Consider the following 20,970-nt stretch of genomic DNA (forward strand, 5'->3'; position numbering starts at 1 on the left):
GACTGGAAAATACTTCCCGAGCTGTGTCATGCTTCCCATCTGACCTTATTCAAAATCCAGTACAAACATCCACCTGCTTTTAGTTTTATTGCCTGTTTCTCATATTGGTTTTAAGCATTTTCTGTACTAAATGTCAAATTGCAAAATTTCTTACTTGTCCTTATATATTTATCTTGACTAAATTTTAAACTCTACAGAGAAGGGACCGCCTACTATGTGTAAGTCTAAAGTGCTGCATCCCTCCACCAGGTATAAAAATAACAGTAGTATACCAAATTAGATTCTTCTCTATATATTGCCCTTCCCCAATTTTGACTTAACTGTCTTGAGCTATTTTTGGCCATCATGTATGCACTTGGAAGAAAGGCATATACCCCTAAATTCTGCATAGTGCAACTTAAATTGTGCATGCAAATGTGGTCATATTCTGGATTTGCGTGTGCAGCTTAATTAGTTAAGCCAATGAGTGCTAATTGCCAAATAACAAGCAATTAACACTAATTGGCATTAGAATTTATGCGCACAACTGTAAGCGTATTCTGTAATGTGTGTAAAATCTAAGGCGCATAGTTGAAAAAGGGGTGTGGCAATGCGCATTTCTAAAAACTATGCGTGTTATAGAATACACCTGATTCGCGCCTAATGTAGGTATCAGATTTAGTGGCTAATTTAGTCGTGCGGATGAATGCCGGGCATATTCTATAAACTGCGCCTAAATTTAGGCATTCTTTATCGAATACGTCTAGGTGTATTTCGTCTTGGCGCCAATATAAAGAATCTAGCCTATAATGCTCCTCTATAGGTTTGCGCGTGCAAAAGAAACTGTCAAAACACAAACAATGCAAAACCTTTAAAGCAAAGTTTTATTTGTGATGCTTCGTGTTTGAAGCGTGTTTTAACTATGCTATTTCATTGATTTTAGATTGTAAGCTCTATTGAGCAGGGACTGTCTCTCTCTGTGTCAGGTGTTCAGCGCTGTGTGCGTCTGGTAGCGCTACACAAATGCTAATAATAATGTTCATATTTTGACTTAATAACCCTTTAGTGTCCAATGTTCCCGTAATAAGCCATATGGGCACAGATTGATGGGCACATTGGACACAAAAGGGTTAATTTGTTATATTGTACTTATACAAAATTTCAAATAAAAATGATTTTGAAAACAAAACAAAACAGAAGAATACAAAAAAAACAGACTGCCACGACATCTTGGGCAATTATTACCTTTCCCCTCCTCCTCGCTTACGGAAAACCTCTGGTAACGTCAATGTTAACTGTTGGTATTTTCAGCAATGGAGGGTTAAGTGACTTGCCCGGAGTCACAAGGAGCTGCCTGTACCTGAAGTGGGAATTGAACTCAGTTCCTCAGTTCCCCAGGACCAAAGTCCACCACCCTAACCACTAGGCCACTCCTCCACTCCATTCTCTATTTCTGTGGATAACACTCTCATCCTTCCTGTCTCATCAGCTCGTAACCTTGGGGTCATCTTCGACTCCTCCATCTCCTTCTCTGCACATATTCAGCAGATTGCTAAAACCTGTCGTTTCTTTCTCTATAATATCACCAAAATTCACCCTTTTCTTTCTGAGCACACTACCAGAACCCTCATCCACACTCTTATCACCTATCGCTCAGACTATTGCAACTTGCTACTCGCACGTCTTCAACTTAGCCATCTCTCTCCTCTTCAATCTGTTCAAAATTCTGCTGCACGACTAATATTCCAACAGTGTCGTTATGCTCTTATTAGCCCTCTCCTCAAGTCACTTCACTGGCTTCCTATCCGTTTCCGCATACAGTTCAAACTCCTCTTATTGACTTACTAGTATAAAAGGCCCGTTTCAGAAAGAAATGAAACGGGTGCTAGCCAGGTTTCCCTCGTAGTGTGTATGTTTGAGAGAGTGTGTCTGTGAGAGTGACTGTGTGAGAGAGAGAGTGCGTGTGCGATTGTGTGTCACAGAGAGTTTGAGACTGCGTCGGTGTTGGCTGTTTGTAAGAGTGCAGTTATTTTTTTATTGTTTGCTGTGTTTTTTTGTTGGGGGTGGGGGAGGGGTTGTGGAATGAGTGTGTGTGTGAGAAAGTGATAGAGGTGGGGTCAAAATTGGGGGGGAGGTGTCAGTGACTGTGTGATAGAGAGAGAGAGAGTGAGTGTGCATGTATTGATGTCCTGCATCAGTGTGTGTGTGAAATGGCCGGGGGGGGGGGGGGGGGGGGGGGGGGGGGAACTTTGATCTTGTATCAGTGTGTGTGCGTGACAGGGTTGATGGTTCTTTAGTGGGAGGGGGACAGGGGGCTTGGAGGGTGGTTAGCATTGCTGAGGGGGTTGTGTGTTTGTAAGAGTGCAGTGTTTTGTTTTAAGGTTTGCAGGGTTTTGTTTTTTTTTTTGTTTCAGTGGCAGGGGTGCTGGAATGAGTGTGTGTGTGAGAGAGTGATGGGGGGGGCTAGCGTTGCTGGGGTGGTGGGGTGTTAATGATTGAGGGGGGTGGTCTTGGAGGGGGCTCAGCGTGGCTGGATTATTTCTTTTGTTTGGCAAGAGCAGTTGTGTGTTTTGTTCTTTCGTTTGCTATTGATTTGGGTGTAGTTTTGAGTGTGCTTACTGGCAGGAAGGTCCGCTGAACCCATATAATAGGGTCGTATCTTGTTCTTGTGTTATGAATGTGAGCTCCTTGGGGCCAGTCCATATCATGTTTTCCTCAACGTCGTTGGCAGTAATCCAGGAGTTTGCAGAGGGAGAGCGAGTATTCATCAGGTTGCTGGGTGAGTGACGGAAAGAGTGGGTGGAGGGGCGTGTCCTGTTGTCTTGCGCATAAGGGGCGGAGCAAAGGCGGAGTCACAGTAGCAGTGTTTCGCGGTTTGTTTGCTCTTGTTTTGGGTGTATTTTGAGTGTGCCTACTGGTAGGAAGCTCCGCCTACTGGCTTCAACCCATATAATAGGCTCGTACCTTCTTCTTTTGTTATGAATGTAACCTCGTTAGGGCCACTCCGTCTCCTGTTTTCTTGAATGTCGTTGGCAGTAATCCAGGAGTTGCGGGAGGGACAGCGAGTATTCGTCAGGTTGGTGGGTGAGTGAGGCAAAGAGTGGGTGGAGGGGCGTGTGTTATTGTTGTGTTGCGCATAAGGGGGCAGAGCAAAGGTGGAGTAGCAGTGTTTTGCGCTTTGAGAATAAACACACTTGAGGGTGGGTCTTGTGAACGGGTGGCTTGGTTTGGGTGTCGTGGTACACATCTGCTGCTGGATGTTCCTCCGTTGTTGGCCATTTGTGTGTGTCGCATAAGGGGGCGGAGCGGAGTCGGAGTAGCAGTGTTTCGCTCTTTGTTTACGGAAGAGGGTCGCTTGCTTTCGGTGTCGTGGTGCACATGGATGCTCCTGTGTTGTTGCCATTTGTGTGTGTTCCGCCCTGGACGTCATGGTGTTTGACGCGAGGGTGGGACAGACACTCATGGGCACACCGGATATCTAAACCGCCTCAAACTTCCGGCTGGAGGCTTCATTAGAAAGTTGGAGGTGCCTTTTATATAGAGAGATAAGTGCATTCATTCTGCAGCTCCTGAGCACCTCTCCACTCTCATCTCTCCCTACATTCCTCCCCGGGAACTCCGTTCACTGGGTAAATCTCTCTTATCTGCACCCTTCTCCTCCACCGCTAACTCCAGACTCCGTTCCTTTTATCTTGCTGCACCATATGCCTGGAATAGACTTCCTGAGCCGGTACGTCAAGCTCCATCTCTGGCCGTCTTCAAATCTAAGCTAAAAGCCCACCTTTTTGATGCTGCTTTTAACTCCTAACCCATGTTCACTTGTTCAGAACCCTTATTTTATCATCCTCACTTTAATATTCCCTTATCTCTTGTTTGTCCTGTTTGTCTGTCCTAATTAGATTGTAAGCTCTGTCGAGCAGGGACTGTCTCTTCATGTTCAAGTGTACAGCGCTGCGTACGTCTACTAGGGCTTTAGAAATTATTAGTAGTAGTAGTCTTTAGGATTCCGGAATCTTGCTATTCTTTGGGTTCTGGAATGTTGCTACTCTTTAGGATTCCGCACAGAATCTTGCTACTCTTTCAGATTCTGGAATCTTGTTACCCTTTGTCCTTATCCCTTATTTGTCCTGTTTGCCTGTCCTAATTAGATTGTAAGCTCTGTCGAGCAGGGACTGTCTCTTCATATTCAAGTGTACAGCGCTGCCTATGTCTTGTAGCGCTATAGGAATGATTAGTGGTAGTAGTCTTTGGGATTTCGGAATCTTTCTACTCTTTGTCCTTTTCCCTTATTTGTCCTGTTTGTCTGTCCTAATCAGATTGTAAGCTCTGTTGAGCAGGAACTGTCTCTTCATGTTGAAGTGTACAGCACTGCCTATGTCTTGTAGCGCTATAGGAATGATTAGTGGTAGTAGTCTTTGGGATTTCGGAATCTTACTATTCTTTGGGTTCCGGAATGTTGCTACTCTTTAGGATTCCGCACAGAATCTTGCTACTCTTTTAGATTCCGGAATCTTGCTACCCTTATCCCTTATTTGTCCTGTTTGCCTGTCCTAATTAGATTGTAAGCTCTGTTGAGCAGGGACTGTCTCTTCATATTCAAGTGTACAGCGCTGCCTATGTCTTGTAGCGCTATAGGAATGATTAGTGGTAGTAGTGTTTGGGATTTCGGAATCTTGCTAATCTTTGGCATTCCGGAATCTTGTTACAGTTTGTCCTTTTCCCTTATTTGCCCTGTTTGTCTGTCTGTCCTAATTGGATTGTAAGCTCTGTCAAGCAGGGACTGTCTCTTCCATGTTCAAGTGTACAGCGCTGCGTACGTCTAGTAGCGCTTTAGAAATGATAAGTAGTAGTAGTCTTTGGGATTTCGGAATCTTTCTACTCTTTGTCCTTTTCCCTTATTTATCCTGTTTGCCTGTCCTAATTAGATTGTAAGCTGTGTCGAGCAGGGACTGTCTCTTCATGTTCTACAGCGCTGTGTACGTCTAGTAGCGCTTTAGAAATGATAAGTAGTAGTAGTCTTTAGGATTCCGGAATCTTGCTATTCTTTGGGTTCCAGAATCTTGCTACTCTTTAGGATTCCGCACAGAATCTTGCTACTCTTTCAGATTCTGGAATCTTGCTACCCTTTGTCCTTATCCCTTATTTGTCCTATTTCTCTGTCCTAATTAGATTGTAAGCTCTGTGGAGCAGGGACTGTCTCTTCATGTTCAAGTGTACAGCGCTGCATACGTCTAGTAGCGCTTTAGAAATGATAAGTAGTAGTAGTAGTCTTTGGGATTCTAGAATCTTGCTACTCTTTGGGATTCCAGAATCTTGCTACCCTTTGTCCTTATGCCTTATTTGTCCTATTTCTCTGTCCTAATTAGATTGTAAGCTCTGTGGAGCAGGGACTGTCTCTTCATGTTCAAGTGTACAGTGCTGCGTGCGTCTAGTAGCGCTTTAGAAATGATAAGTAGTAGTAGTAGTCTTTAGGAATCCGGAATCTTGTTATTCTTTGGGTTCCGGAATATTGCTACTCTTTAGGATTCCGCACAGAATCTTGCTACTCTTTTAGATTCCGGAATCTTGCTACCCTTATCTGTCCTGTTTGCCTGTCCTAATCAGATTGTAAGCTCTGTGGAGTAGAGACTGTCTCTTCATGTTCAAGTGTACAGCGCTGCGTACGTCTAATAGTGTTATAGAAATGATAATAAGTAGTAGTAGTACTCTTTGGCATTCCGGAATCTTGTTACAGTTTGTCCTTTTCCCTTATTTGCCCTGTTTGTCTGTCTGTCCTAATTGGATTGTAAGCTCTGTCAAGCAGAGACTGTCTCTTCCATGTTCAAGTGTACAGCGCTGCATACGTCTAATAGCGTTATAGAAATGATAAGTAGTAGTAGTACTCTTTGGCATTCCGGAATCTTGTTACAGTTTGTCCTTTTCCCTTATTTGCCCTGTTTGTCTGTCTGTCCTAATTGGATTGTAAGCTCTGTCAAGCAGAGACTGTCTCTTCCATGTTCAAGTGTACAGCGCTGCGTACGTCTAGTAGTGCTTTAGAAATGATAAGTAGTAGTAGTAGTCTTTAGGATTCCGGAATCTTGCTATTCTTTGGGTTCCGGAATGTTGCTACTCTTTAGGATTCCGCACAGAATCTTGCTACTCTTTCAGATTCCGGAATCTTACTACCCTTTGTCCTTATCCCTTATCTGTCCTGTTTGCCTGTCCTAATCAGATTGTAAGCTGTGTCGAGAAGGGACTGTCTCTTCATGTTCTACAGCGCTGTGTACGTCTAGTAGCGCTTTAGAAATGATAAGTAGTAGTAGTAGTCTTTAGGATTCCGGAATGTTGCTATTCTTTGGGTTCTGGAATCTTGCTACTCTTTGTCCTTTTCCCTTATTTGTCCTGTTTGTCCTAATTAGATTGTAAGCTCTGTGGAGCAGGGACTGTCTCTTCATGTTCAAGTGTACAGCGCTGCGTACGTCTACTAGCGCTTTAGAAATTATTATTAGTAGTAGTCTTTAGGAATCCGGAATCTTGCTATTCTTTGGGTTCCGGAATATTGCTACTCTTTAGGATTCCGCACAGAATATTGCTACTCTTTTAGATTCCGGAATCTTGCTACCCTTATCTGTCCTGTTTGTCTGTCCTAATCAGATTGTAAGCTCTGTGGAGCAGGGACTGTCTCTTCATGTTCAAGTGTACAGCGCTGCGTACGTCTAGTAGCGCTATAGAAATGATAAGTAGTAGTAGTCTTTAGGATTCCGGAATCTTGCTATTCTTTGGGTTCCGGAATCTTGCTACTCTTTAGGATTCCGCACAGAATCTTGCTACTCTTTCAGATTCTGGAATCTTGCTACTCTTTGGGATTCCGGAATCTTGCTACTCTTTGGGATTCCGGAATCTTGCTACCCTTTGTCCTTATCCCTTATTTGTCCTATTTCTCTGTCCTAATTAGATTGTAAGCTCTGTGGAGAAGGGACTGTCTCTTCATGTTCAAGTGTACAGCGCTGCATACGTCTAATAGCGCTATAGAAATGATAAGTAGTAGTAGTAGTCTTTGGGATTCTAGAATCTTGCTACTCTTTGGGATTCCAGAATCTTGCTACCCTTTGTCCTTATGCCTTATTTGTCCTATTTCTCTGTCCTAATTAGATTGTAAGCTCTGTGGAGCAGGGACTGTCTCTTCATGTTCAAGTGTACAGCGCTGCATTCGGCTAGTAGCGCTTTAGAAATGATAAGTAGTAGTAGTAGTCTTTGGGATTCCGGAATCTTGCTATTCTTTGGGTTCTGGAATCTTGCTACTCTTTGTCCTTTTCCCTTATTTGTCCTGTTTGTCCTAATTAGATTGTAAGCTCTGTGGAGCAGGGACTGTCTCTTCATGTTCAAGTGTACAGCGCTGCGTACGTCTACTAGCGCTTTAGAAATTATTATTAGTAGTAGTCTTTAGGAATCCGGAATCTTGCTATTCTTTGGGTTCCGGAATATTGCTACTCTTTAGGATTCCGCACAGAATATTGCTACTCTTTTAGATTCCGGAATCTTGCTACCCTTATCTGTCCTGTTTGTCTGTCCTAATCAGATTGTAAGCTCTGTGGAGCAGGGACTGTCTCTTCATGTTCAAGTGTACAGCGCTGCGTACGTCTAGTAGCGCTATAGAAATGATAAGTAGTAGTAGTCTTTAGGATTCCGGAATCTTGCTATTCTTTGGGTTCCGGAATCTTGCTACTCTTTAGGATTCCGCACAGAATCTTGCTACTCTTTCAGATTCTGGAATCTTGCTACTCTTTGGGATTCCGGAATCTTGCTACTCTTTGGGATTCCGGAATCTTGCTACCCTTTGTCCTTATCCCTTATTTGTCCTATTTCTCTGTCCTAATTAGATTGTAAGCTCTGTGGAGAAGGGACTGTCTCTTCATGTTCAAGTGTACAGCGCTGCATACGTCTAATAGCGCTATAGAAATGATAAGTAGTAGTAGTAGTCTTTGGGATTCTAGAATCTTGCTACTCTTTGGGATTCCAGAATCTTGCTACCCTTTGTCCTTATGCCTTATTTGTCCTATTTCTCTGTCCTAATTAGATTGTAAGCTCTGTGGAGCAGGGACTGTCTCTTCATGTTCAAGTGTACAGCGCTGCATTCGGCTAGTAGCGCTTTAGAAATGATAAGTAGTAGTAGTAGTCTTTAGGAATCCGGAATCTTGTTATTCTTTGGGTTCCGGAATATTGCTACTCTTTTAGATTCCGGAATCTTGCTACCCTTATCTGTCCTGTTTGCCTGTCCTAATCAGATTGTAAGCTCTGTGGAGCAGGGACTGTCCCTTCATGTTCAAGTGTACAGCGCTGCGTACGTCTAGTAGCGCTATAGAAATGATAAGTAGTAGTAATTTAGAAGCGCACTTTGAAACCTTTTACGTAGTGGGGGGAGGGGATACGTTTGGGCAGAACGAGGTTCTCTTTCGACACGGTTGCCGGAAGTGTTACAGCAGAGGTTTCCCAGCCTCATCTACCCAAAGTAGCGGCTTTGGTTCCCCCTTTCCAAGGACCGAGCGGGGACCATCGTCGCACGAGCAGCAGCTGTCATGACGTCACCACGGCCCCGCCCATCCCCCACAGGAAACAGACAGTCCCCTGCTCTCCCCTCCCCCACCGAAACCTTCAACCCCCCTCCTCCCTCACCTGCTGTCCGGTAACATCTATCCGCCGAGTGTCCCGGGGGCCCGGGGAGCAGTGGAGGCCGATTCTCACAGGGCGGAGGCGCTGCACCGTCTCCGCTCGTCTCTGTGGCCGCCGCCCGGCTCCGCTCATGCTACGCTAACAGCACCTCGGGCCGCACCGGGAACATCGCTGTCTCCGACGCGCCACTCTCAGCCTCTCCTTCTTCCTCCTCAGTCACCGCCGGACAAACGGCGCCTGTTTACCTCACTCGCGCCTGCGCGCCGCGTCACTGACTGAGCGTCCCGCCCTCACCAAGATGGCCGCCCGAAGGCGGCGGTTGATCCGCTTCCGGGGAAAGAAGGCGGCAGACGGTTAAGCGCTCGCTCGCGCCGGGAGCCGCAGGCGCCTGAATGAGGCCGCGAGAGAGATTAGGCGCGTGAAAAAAACAAAACCCTTCCGGGTGGCCATGGAAACCGCGGGTGTCATCATGGAATACGTGATGACGTCTCTTTTGAAACGTCATCAGCATCATGGCCGACTGCTGCTGTTTTCTGGCTGTCAACCCGTTCCTGTTAACAGACCTTAGAAGAGGCCTCGGGTACTGCGTGTTGTGGAACCCTGGTGCTTGAGAGAGGTTCTTGCCTGAAATAAAGCAGGTACACAAATAACGGTTTGCTCTCTCTCTAGGCTCCGCCCCTGGCATTGGCACTTCTAGCATTTGTATCCCACATTTTCCCACCTCTTTTGCAGGCTCAATGTGGCTTAAAATACATCATCAATAGTGTAAATACATAAGAAAATAGACAATTACTATTGGATAAGGAGCTTGGGTTACATGATAATGATAAAGCATTAGGAGCTGCGCTTGGGCCAGGGGTAGGCAACTCCAGTCCTCGAGAGCCGTAGGCAGGTCAGGTTTTCAGGATATCCACAATGAATATGCAGGAGATAGATTTGCATACCATGGAGGCAGTGCTTGCAAATCTATCTATCTCCTGCATATTCATTGTGGATATCCTGAAAACCTGACCTGGCCTGCAGCTCTCGAGGACTGGAATTGCCTACCTCTGCACTAGGCTACTCCTCCACTGGCAACATTCCATGTGGAGGCAATGCGGCCGCGCAGGCTTCTGTTTCTGTGAGTCTGACGTCCTGCACGTCAGACTCACAGAAACAGAAGCCTGCGCGGCCGCATTGTTGATCTACAAGGGCAGGCTTCTACATGGAATGTTGCCAGTGGAATAGCAACATTCCATGTAGAATCTCCAATAGTAGCAACATTCCAGAATCTCAAATAGTAGCAACAGCAACATTCCATGTAGAATCTCAAATAGTGGCAACAGAATCTCCAACAGTAGCTAACATTCCATGTTCCACTGCACTAACCACTAGGCCAGGGGTAGGCAACTCCGGTCCTCGAGAGCCGCAGGCAGGTCAGGTTTTCAGGATATCCACAATGAATATGCATGAGATAGATTTGCATACCATGGAGGCAGTGCTTGCAAATCTATCTATCTCCTGCATATTCATTGTGGATATCTTGAAAACCTGACCTGGCCTGCAGCTCTCGAGGACTGGAATTGCCTACCTCTGCACTAGGCTACTCCTCCACTGGCAATATTCCATGTGGAGGCAATGCGGCCACGCAGGCTTCTGTTTCTGTGAGTCTGACGTCCTGCACGTCAGACTCACAGAAACAGAAGCCTGCGCGGCCGCATTGCTGATCTACAAGGGCAGGCTTCTACATGGAATGTTGCCAGTGGAATAGCAACATTCCATGTAGAATCTCCAATAGTAGCAACATTCCAGAATCTCAAATAGTGGCAACAGAATCTCCAACAGTAGCTAACATTCCATGTTCCACTGCACTAACCACTAGGCCAGGGGTAGGCAACTCCGGTCCTCGAGAGCCGCAGGCAGGTCAGGTTTTCAGGATATCCACAATGAATATGCAGGAGATAGATAGATTTGCAAGCACTGCCTCCATGGTATGCAAATCTATCTCCTGCATATTCATTGTGGATATCCTGAAAACCTGACCTAGCCTGCAGCTCTCGAGGACTGGAATTGCCTACCTCTGCACTAGGCTACTCCTCCACTGGCAACATTCCATGTGGAGGCAATGCGGCTGCGCAGGCTTCTGTTTCTGTGAGTCTGACGTCCTGCATGTACGTGCAGGACGTCAGACTCACAGAAACAGAAGCCTGCGCGGCCGCATTGCTGACCTACAAGGGCAGGCTTCTACATGGAATGTTGCCTGTGGAATAGCAACATTCCATGTAGAATCTCCAATAGTAGCAATATTCCAGAATCTCAAATAGTAGCAACAGCAACATTCCATGTAGAATCTCAAATAGTGGCAACAGAATCTCCAACAGTAGCTAACATTCCATGTTCCACTGCACTAACCACTAGGCCAGGGGTAGGCAACTCCGGTCCTCGAGAGCCGCAGGCAGGTCAGGTTTTCAGGATATCCACAATGAATATGCAGGAGATAGATAGATTTGCAAGCACTGCCTCCATGGTATGCAAATCTATCTCCTGCATATTCATTGTGGATATCCTGAAAACCTGACCTGCCTGCGGCTCTCGAGGACTGGAGTTGCCTACCCCTGGCCTAGTGGTTACTGCAGTGGAACATGGAATGTTAGCTACTGTTGGAGATTCTGTTGCCACTATTTGAGATTCTACATGGAATGTTGCTGTTGCTACTATTTGAGATTCTGGAATGTTGCTACTATTGGAGATTCTACATGGAATGTTGCTATTCCACAGGCAACATTCCATGTAGAAGCCTGCCCTTGTAGATCAGCAATGCGGCCGCGCAGGCTTCTGTTTCTGTGAGTCTGACGTCCTGCACGTACGTGCAGGACGTCAGACTCACAGAAACAGAAGCCTGCGCAGCCGCATTGCCTCCACATGGAATGTTGCCAGTGGAGGAGTAGCCTAGTGCAGAGGTAGGCAATTCCAGTCCTCGAGAGCTGCAGGCCAGGTCAGGTTTTCAGGATAGCCACAATGAATATGCAGGAGATAGATTTGCAAGCACTGCCTCCATGGTATGCAAATCTATCTCCTGCATATTCATTGTGGATATCCTGAAAACCTGACCTGCCTGCGGCTCTCGAGGACTGGAGTTGCCTACCCCTGGCCTAGTGGTTAGTGCAGTGGAACATGGAATGTTAGCTACTGTTGGAGATTCTGTTGCCACTATTTGAGATTCTACATGGAATGTTGCTGTTGCTACTATTTGAGATTCTGGAATATTGCTACTATTGGAGATTCTACATGGAATGTTGCTATTCCACAGGCAACATTCCATGTAGAAGCCTGCCCTTGTAGATCAGCAATGCGGCCGCGCAGGCTTCTGTTTCTGTGAGTCTGACGTCCTGCACGTACGTGCAGGACGTCAGACTCACAGAAACAGAAGCCTGCACAGCCGCATTGCCTCCACATGGAATGTTGCCAGTGGAGGAGTAGCCTAGTGCAGAGGTAGGCAATTCCAGTCCTCGAGAGCTGCAGGCCAGGTCAGGTTTTCAGGATATCCACAATGAATATGCAGGAGATAGTTTTGCAAGCACTGCCTCCATGGTATGCAAATCGATCTCCTGCATATTCATTGTGGATATCCTGAAAACCTGACCTGCCTTCGGCTCTTGAGGACCGGAGTTGCCTACCCCTGGCCCAGGTGATCACTGCTGCATTCTTTATAATTCTGGCTAGGCTGTGAGCCAAGGGATGAGATGTGCTGCCTTATTGTGCCTGTGTATAGTTTTTCACACACCAGCACCTTCCCAATTATAAGATACTAGCCGTTAAGCCCGTAAAAACGGGTGAGATTTCCAGCTACCTCCTCGCCGCCGCTCCCTCCCCCCTCCGTGCCTGTCCCCCTGCACTGACCTGACAGCGCCTCTCACCTCCTTGTGCTGCTCCGTGCTCTCATCGCTGTGCTGCTGCCTGCAGCGCTTCCACACGAAGGTGAGAGGCGTTGTCAGGTCAGTGCAGGGGGCCCGATGCGGAGGAGGGTGGGAGCGGCGGCGGGGATGGGGGGGGGTGGTGCGTGCGATGTTCGTTTCCAGGCGGCAGCGTCCGACAGTGACTCCGACTCCGTTTCCCTCTCTGTTCCGCCCCCTGACGTCATCATGTCAATGCGAGGGCAGGACAGAGAGGGAAGTCTCTACTGCGCACTTGCAGGTGAGTCGGTCACTTGCCGTTTATATATTTGATATGATCAAATCCAGTTCAGCCTTATATGAGATATGCATAAAACTGTACACAGGCACAATAAAGTAGCACATCTCATATAGGATGAACTGCAATTGATCACACATCTTATAACTGGGATGAGCTGCTGATATTGTGCTTGTGTACATTTTTTTTTATATCAGCAGCTCACCCCAGTTATAAGATGTGTGATCAATTGCAGTTCATCCTATATGTGACAAGGCGGTGGCTGTAGCTAGAAGGTTGCTAGGCTGTATAGAGAGAGGTGTGACCAGCAGAAGAAAGGAAGTGTTGATGCCCCTATATAAGTCGTTGGTGAGGCCCCGCCTGGAGTATTGTGTTCAGTTTTGGAGGCCGTATCTTGCTAAGGATGTAAAAAGAATTGAAGCGGTGCACAGAAAAGCTACGAGAATGGAATGGGATTTGCGTTACAAGACGTATGAGGAGAGACTTGCTGACTTGAACGTGTATAACCTGGAGGAAAGGAGAAACAGGGGTGATATGATACAGACGTTCAAATATTTGAAAGGTATTAATCCGCAAACGAACCTTTTCCGGAAATGGGAAGGCGGTACAACTAGAGGACATGAAATGAGATTTAAGGGGGGCAGACTCAAGAAAAATGTCAGCAAGTATTTTTTTGACGGAGAGAGTGGTGAATTCTTGGAATGCCCTCCCGCGGGAGGTGGTGGAGATGAAAATGGTAACGGAATGTGTGGGATAAACATAAAGAAATCCTGTTCAGAAGGAATAGATCCTCAGAAGCTTAGCCGAGATTGGATGGCAGAGCTAGTGGTGGGAGGCAGGGCTAGTGGTGGGCAGGCTTCTACAGTCTGTGCAAGTCAGTTCCTCTTCACACCAGAGCAAGTCTGCCAGACCTGAGTTTTTAATACAAAAACAGGGAATTTACTTATGCAGTAGAGATGCACAACAGTGGATGGACACAGTTGAAAATAGCTCACTGCACACTAACAAAGAATTGCTTATGCTCTACTTCCGTACACAGTAGATGATGGCAGAAAAAGACTAATTCGCACCACCTGCCTGCCTGCTATTACTTTCTAACCCAGCTCCTAGTGGTAGAACCTTGCACACTGATAGGATTGAGCGTCTTCTAGTGTTTCAAATTGTGTCCACTCTCCACCCGAGGAGCGACGCTTTGTGTTTGTGCCCCAACCTAATGGTAGAGTTTGTATCGTTATTTACTTTGACGTATCACCTTTATCACAAAAATCAAGTTGATATACAAAGAGGTGTATTTTCAAAGCAAAGTAAGTCTTACAAAATTACATAGGGCCCCTTTTTCCAAGCTGTGGCAAAAGGAGGCCTGCACTGGTGCATGTTTTTGGTGCACGCTGAGGCCCCCTTTACCACAGCGGGTAAAAGGTAGGTCTTTATTTTTTTGAGGAAAAGGCTGTGAGGCAAGTGAAGCACTTGCCGCGTGGCCATTTCGGGGGGAGCCCTTACCGCCACCCATTGAGGTGGTGGTAAGGGCTCCTGCATTAACCCAATGGTAACCGACCAGGCACACACTGGCGCACTTGGGGGTAAGTACCTCCAGGCCCAGCCATACTTCCTGTTTAGCAAGCGGTAAGCCCGCATTGGGCTTAGCACCACTTTGTAAAAGGGGCCCATAGTATCTTATGTACCTTTGTAAGTCTAAGTGCTTTGAAAATGAGCCCCAAAGTGAATTTTACCTCCATTAATTGAAAAATGCCTTCCCTCAATGTGGCTTAACAGTTTCATGGTGTGAAACAGCATGCATAATTTTAGCTGCATGTTTAGGTAGGGGAGAAAATATATAAAATGTATGTTGATTACATTTCCAAATCTTTATGCATATTTTGAAGAAAAATTCAAATTGCTGACTGCATATTCTTCCACGTTCATATTTTTGCTCAGAGAAATATGTAATATCATCACCAAGTGACCATTTTTAAAGTGGGCAGGAGAGGGGTATTCCAAAGGTAGAGCCAAGAGTTACGCAGGTGCTGGCAATATTCAGTGCCAGTGCCCGCATTGCTAAATAGGCATGTAGGACTGCGTAAATAGGAGTCCTAATTTTGCCCAGTTAACTATGCACCTGATAGTTTCTGGGTAATGGCCAAAGGTGTCATTGATCTTCCTCCCTTCTACCTCCCCTAACAAAGTCTGACCACAGAAGACTATCACTAGAGCATGTGGTGGCCATTTTAAAGATGGAGCCACTTAAAGGGCGACCACAATAAATTTTGGCTGAAACTGAAACCAGTATGGCACAATTCCCTCCCCCCCCTTGTGAGAAAGCAGGCCCATTGGCTTTTTAATGTTTTATTAATAAATTCATGTTGATTTTCTACTGATCTGCTCTGTTGTTTTCCAACTGCTTAGATTTGCCTTGCAAATGAGGCGGTTTAGCAAGTTTGAATAAAACAAAAAACCAGTCACACTTGTAAAATAAAAAAAAACTGAGCAGAGTAAATGGGCCTGTTGGACCTTATCCCATGGTGGAGGGTTATTAATCATTTATTTATTAAAAATGTATAGTCCGCCCCTCTGGAAGGATCACCTCCTTGGATAAATACAATAGTATATATTGTTTGTCCCATATGTTACTAAGGCAAACAGCACAGCAACATAACAACATTCATAAGCAAAACCGACATCTGTAGAGAACTGTATCACCCTAACACAGCCACAGCTAACCAGCAGCCGTTTAATAAAAGTTCTGCCTTTGCAACTTGACTCATCCTGTAATTCTTTTGTGTTCCTCTGGTCTTCCGTATACACAGTAACATAGTAGATGACGGCAGAAAAAGACCTGCATGGTCCATCCAGTCTGCCCAAGACAAACTCATATGTGTATACCTTACCTTGAATTTGTACCTGTCCTTTTCAGGGCACAGACCATATAAGTCTGCCCAGCAGTATTTCCTGCCTCCCAACCACCAGTCCCGCCTCCCATCACCGGCTCTGGTACAGACCGTACAAGTCTGCCCTCCCCTATCCTCGCCTCCCAACCACCACCCCCTCTTCCCCCCAACTGCTCCGCCACCCAATTTCAGCTAAGCTTCTGAGGATCCATTCCTTCTGCACAGGATTCCTTTATGCCTATCCCACGCATGTTTGAATTCTGTTACCGTTTTCATCTCCACCACCTCCCCGCGGGAGGGCATTCCAAGCGTTCACCACCCTCTCTGTGAAGAAATACTTCCTGACATCTTTCCTGAGTCTGCCCCCCTTCAATCTCATTTCATGTCCTCTCGTTCTACCGCCTTCCCATCTCCGGAAAAGATTCGTTTGCGGATTAATACCTTTCAAATATTTGAACGTCTGTATCATATCACCCCTGTTCCTCCTTTCCTCCAGAGTATACATGTTCAGGTCAGCAAGTCTCTCTTCATACGTCTTGGAACGCAAATCCCATACCATCCTCGTAGCTTTTCTTTGCACCGCTTCCATTTTTTTTAACATCCTTCGCAAGATACGGCCTCCAAAACTGAACACAATACTCCAGGTGGGGCCTCACCAACGTCTTATACAGGGGCATTAAAACCTCCTTTCTTCTGCTGGTCACTCCTCTCTCTATACAGCCTAGCAATCTTCTAGCTACGGCCACCGCCTTGTCGCACTGTTTCGTCGCCTTCAGGTCCTCAGATACTATCACCCCAAGATCCCTCTCTCCGTCCGTACCTATCAGACTCTCCCCGCCTAACACATACGTCTCCCTTGGATTTCTACTCCCTAAGTGCATCACTTTGCATTTCTTCGCATTGAAGAGTATGAAGAGTAAGGAAGAGTAAGGAAAAAAAATCTTTATTTTTCTACCGTCCTTGAATCCTTTGGAGAGGCAAAAACATTTTACATTACCTTGGATTAAAACACCAGAGACTGATATTGAAAAACATGTGCGATTTGTGGCTTATAAACACCTAAGAACAAAAATCAATGGCAGTCCTGTGGACAAATTTGGTAAAAGGAGCATGTTTTTTGGAGGAACACGTGTAGGTCAAATAAGTTCAGTGGTGTAATTCAGCCACTGAATTTATGTTATATCTCTAAGCATTGACAGAATTTCACAGCGGCTATTCCACTGCATAGATATTCCCTAAGATTTTTAAGTGTTCCCTTTGGATTTATATTCATTAAACTAAACAAGTTAGTTCTGACATCATTCAAATTCTGTGTACATTACAAATGAAAGCCCTCTGAAAACCATAATGCAAATCGTTGGGCTCTGCTCCTTCTTGGTACCAGATATGATCACAGCAGGTACAAAAACAGATTGTGAGCCCACTAGGGACATAGAAAGTATCTCCATATAGGGCCAGATTCTATATAGCGCACCTGAAAAATCCACGCGGAACACATTTCCACCTAAGCTTATTCTATAAGAGGCGCTTAGATTTATACGTGCTATATAGAATACGCTTAAGCAAAATTGCAACGCCTAAAACTAAGCACATCCATTTACACCAATGAAAACGTGGTGTAAATCCCAGCGCGTAGATTTAGGCGCACTGGGCCATATTCTATAATTCCGTGCGTAAGTTTGGGGCACGCCCATGGAACTCCCATTTCCCCGCCCATAGCCACACTCCTTTTGAACTGCATGCATGAGAAATTAGGTGCAGTTCATATACACTTAGCGAGTTGTGCGCATAAATTCTAATTGCCAATTAGTGCGCATTATTGCTTATTAAGTGCTGTTAAAAACGGTGATTAACATGTTAAACCAATTAAGTTATGCGTGTAGTTACAGAATACACCTGGATTTCCGCCCAGATCTCTAGGCGCGCTATATAGAATCCAGCAGATAATGTGTACAGTGCTGCGCACGTCTTAGTAGCGCTATAGAAATGATTAGTAGTAGTAGTAGTAACATTCCAAAGTCCACAGAACTTTTAATTTTATTGTAAACCAATTTGACCTTCTTTTAGCTAAAGCGGTACAACTATGTAAGCCACATTGAGCCTACAATTAGGTGGGAAAATGTGGGATACAAATGTAACAAATAAAATAAATATCATTCCTAAATAATTTGCTACTAAGCCTAGACAATGATTGATAGTTATTTGGACAGGCTCTCTTGAAAAGCATGCAAACTCAATCCCTTTCGGCAATGCTATAGGTTCCAGCTTGACTAACATGATGTGTAAATAATTACGATGAAATGTACCCTCAAAATCACATATTTAATTAAGCAATTCCTAATTTACTGTTCTTGTTTCAGACTGCAAGAGGGCAGGCGTCTCAACAGGAATGGAAAATTGTCCATATTGTGGGAAGCCATTTAAAAGGCTCAAGTCCCACCTGCCCCACTGTAAAATGGCTGGTGATGTGAAAACTAACTCTGTAGTTAACGTACAGTCTCCAGTGTTAACAGCTGACTCTAGGACAGTAACGGCGCACTCCACGGGAAAATGGAAGAAGCAAAATAAAGACTTACCTCTAATAAAGAATACTTCAAAAGGAGAAAAAAAGAGAATAAATTCAGATAGCCCAAGTGTTGGGACTGAAGGAAGGCTGCAGCTTTTACAGGAAGTTCATACAGCTGGGTCTGAAAGAGAGGAAAGCAAGGGAAAACCTATGAAAGGGGAATATCAAAAAAGACAGACTGACAAAACAAAGCAGACGATGACCCAAAAAAAGACCAAGTCACTCACAGAAACCATCAAGGGAGTTCAAGAGATGAAACATGTGAAGGATAGAGCCAACTCCCATAAGAAGAAGGGTCAAGTCATTTCAAGCCAAACAAATGTTTTCCCTAAAAGCACTTTAACACTCAATAAAGGAAAATTCCCTGTAAAAGGTTTGTTGGTCCAGAATCCAACCCAACATGCTGTAAAGTCCAGAGAAGTTAGACTGAAATCTCCAAATCAAGAAAGCAAGGCAGAACCATTGGACGTGTCCATTAGCGTTTTACAGAGCCTTACCTGGAATCAGAATCATAAAGACAAAATGACTGATGGGCAGCAAAGACAAACAGCACGGACCAGCATGGATGAATGCACGGAACTGGAGTATGGAGGAGAGCCCCATGTCAGTGCAAGTCACCATGAAATAAAGGGATCAAACCTGAAACCGTGGGTAGAAGATAAAGCAAAACAGTGGGAAGACTGCAAGAAGGAAAACAACCCAACAGAAAGTAGCTGCAGGAATGAAGGACAAGCAGAAGGCTTGGGGGATGCAGTGTGTAAAAACAGCAGGGGGAAGAAGCAGGGGGCTGTGGAAGAAGATAAGCACCCACCTTCCCACCCAAACTGCATTACGGTGTCAGCCAAACCACTCCCTGATTTCACAAGCACCCAGCCTTCACTTTTGACTAGTGAAAAGGAAGAGAAAGAAGGCGTTGACACAATACATGCAAAGGTGATGCAGACTCCGAGGAGTGAAGAGGATTCTTCATGGTCCATTCTAAGGAATTTAGAACTGAAAGTACCCGAGGAACATCCTGTGAAACAGAGTTCAAGTCTCACTTTGAATGATAAACAGACTTGTGCAGTTCTGCCTTCAGGCGGTAACACAATTCATTCTAGGTCCCTGGGGCTCCAGTACTTTCCAGAATTCTATGACAGTTATCTTAGACTGCGTGTCAGCTCAGAAAGACCTTTATGTCAGAACAAAATCGTCAGTGGGAGATGGCAAGGTATAAGGGGGCTGCCATTTCTGAGGGCAGCCATAGCTAGATTACTGAAAACAGATTTGTCCCCCACTGTATCATCTGTACCGTTTTTCACTAATGGCTTATTTTTAATTGCCTGAACACTCAAAAAGCTGCCTGATGCCTATGAGTTGTGTCAGGAAAAGCTGGCTGGTAGAACTGCTTGTGGGTGGAGACAAGTTGGGAGAGAAACCTTAATGTACTTCTAATAAATGTGTGATAAATTGCATATTCCTTAGCATCCATCCAGACCGGCCCAGAATCTGACTGATGGGTTGTGCACACCTTCCAGCAAGTGGAGACTGAAAGTTCTGACTCTAGAGAGAGCCAATAAGTGCCCTGGATAGCTAGAGATAGATTCAGTATTCTCAGTCTCCAGCAGGTGGAAGGTGATGAGACCTTTTGTCTCTTTTCACGTTACTCTTTGTAGTTAAAAAAAAAATACGGTGGACAGTGTCTTTTACAGACTAAGGGAATTATTTTTAGGTTGTCTTCACTGGTGTCTCTTGCATTTCTCTGGCGGCTGAGGCCTGCGCAGGTCTCTATATACCTCGGGGGTGTCACACTGGAGTGGCTGGGTCCCTCCCCCCCAATTCCTCCCGTTTTCCTCCTTGTAGTGCTGGACGCTGCCATGTATGTGGGAGCTTGCCTCAGCCTCTTCGAGGGAAGAGTGTTTTCAGTCCTGGGAGAGGTAGCAGCATTTGTTAAAAAAACTAAACTAAAGTGCTTGAAGCAGTTAGAGGTGCGAACGAGCAGGGCAGCTCTGTTTTCGCCTTTATTTGCGGCTGTGTCACTTCTCTTTTCCGTGGCCGTCAGTGCGCAGGTTCCCGCTGGAAAAAAAAAAAGAAAAGGAGAACCGCTCCGGTGCAGCAGAGGACCACGCAATGGCAGAGAAACTCTGCTGTTGTGCAGTCTGTCAGCAGTGGGAGCTGGCGGCAAGTTGTGCCTGCAAGTACTGCATGGTGGTGGAAATTTTAGCAGCGGCAGTAGGCCTCTCACTCTGCTTCCTCTTCTGCAACCAAGGTCCAGCAGGATTCGGGAGACAATAAGGAACAGGCACCAGCCTCAGTTTTGGCGGGAAACTCCACCATTTTATCCTCAGCCTGTGTCAGTGGAGCAGCCTGCTCCCCTACTGCTCCACTCTTCGGAGCAGTCTGCCACAGCTTTGCCTGAGCATTCAGGGGTCCTGGAGGAGGGTTTCCCCGCCTGTATTTGTCCTTCAAATGTACAAGGCCTTCTTATTACAAAAGTCGGGTCCAGCTTTGGCCCCTTTAGGCGGCTGTGTAGAGAGGCAGGTGGCCTCAAAAAAACGTCCTAGGAGGTCCTGGGATCTAGAGGAGGACCTGGTTTCTGAGCCAAATCATGAGATGCCCTTGCTAGAGGAGGCCGGATAGGTGAGGTACAGTTTTCTGAGGACTTTGGGCCAGAGAACCCAGATGCAGAGACTTTGCCCCCAGGGGAGGATCCTTCTGTGGTTAGAATTTTTCATAAAGAGG

General features: G+C 45.7%; 1 protein-coding gene across 1 annotated transcript in view; it reads right to left on the reverse strand.

Annotated features, from left to right (window-relative positions):
• The window catches only part of LOC115459209 (protein FAM104A-like), a 29,160-nt gene extending 20,264 nt beyond the window's left edge, over positions 1-8,896 (reverse strand). Inside the window, exon 1 of the mRNA XM_030189073.1 lies at positions 8,632-8,896. Coding sequence (XP_030044933.1) covers positions 8,632-8,648 — 17 coding nt within the window. The 5' untranslated portion in view covers positions 8,649-8,896. The remainder of the gene's footprint in view (positions 1-8,631) is intronic.
• Between the last annotated feature and the right edge of the window lie 12,074 nt (positions 8,897-20,970).

This window comes from Microcaecilia unicolor, unplaced genomic scaffold (genome assembly GCF_901765095.1).
Source record: "Microcaecilia unicolor unplaced genomic scaffold, aMicUni1.1, whole genome shotgun sequence".
NCBI lineage: Eukaryota > Metazoa > Chordata > Amphibia > Gymnophiona > Siphonopidae > Microcaecilia > Microcaecilia unicolor.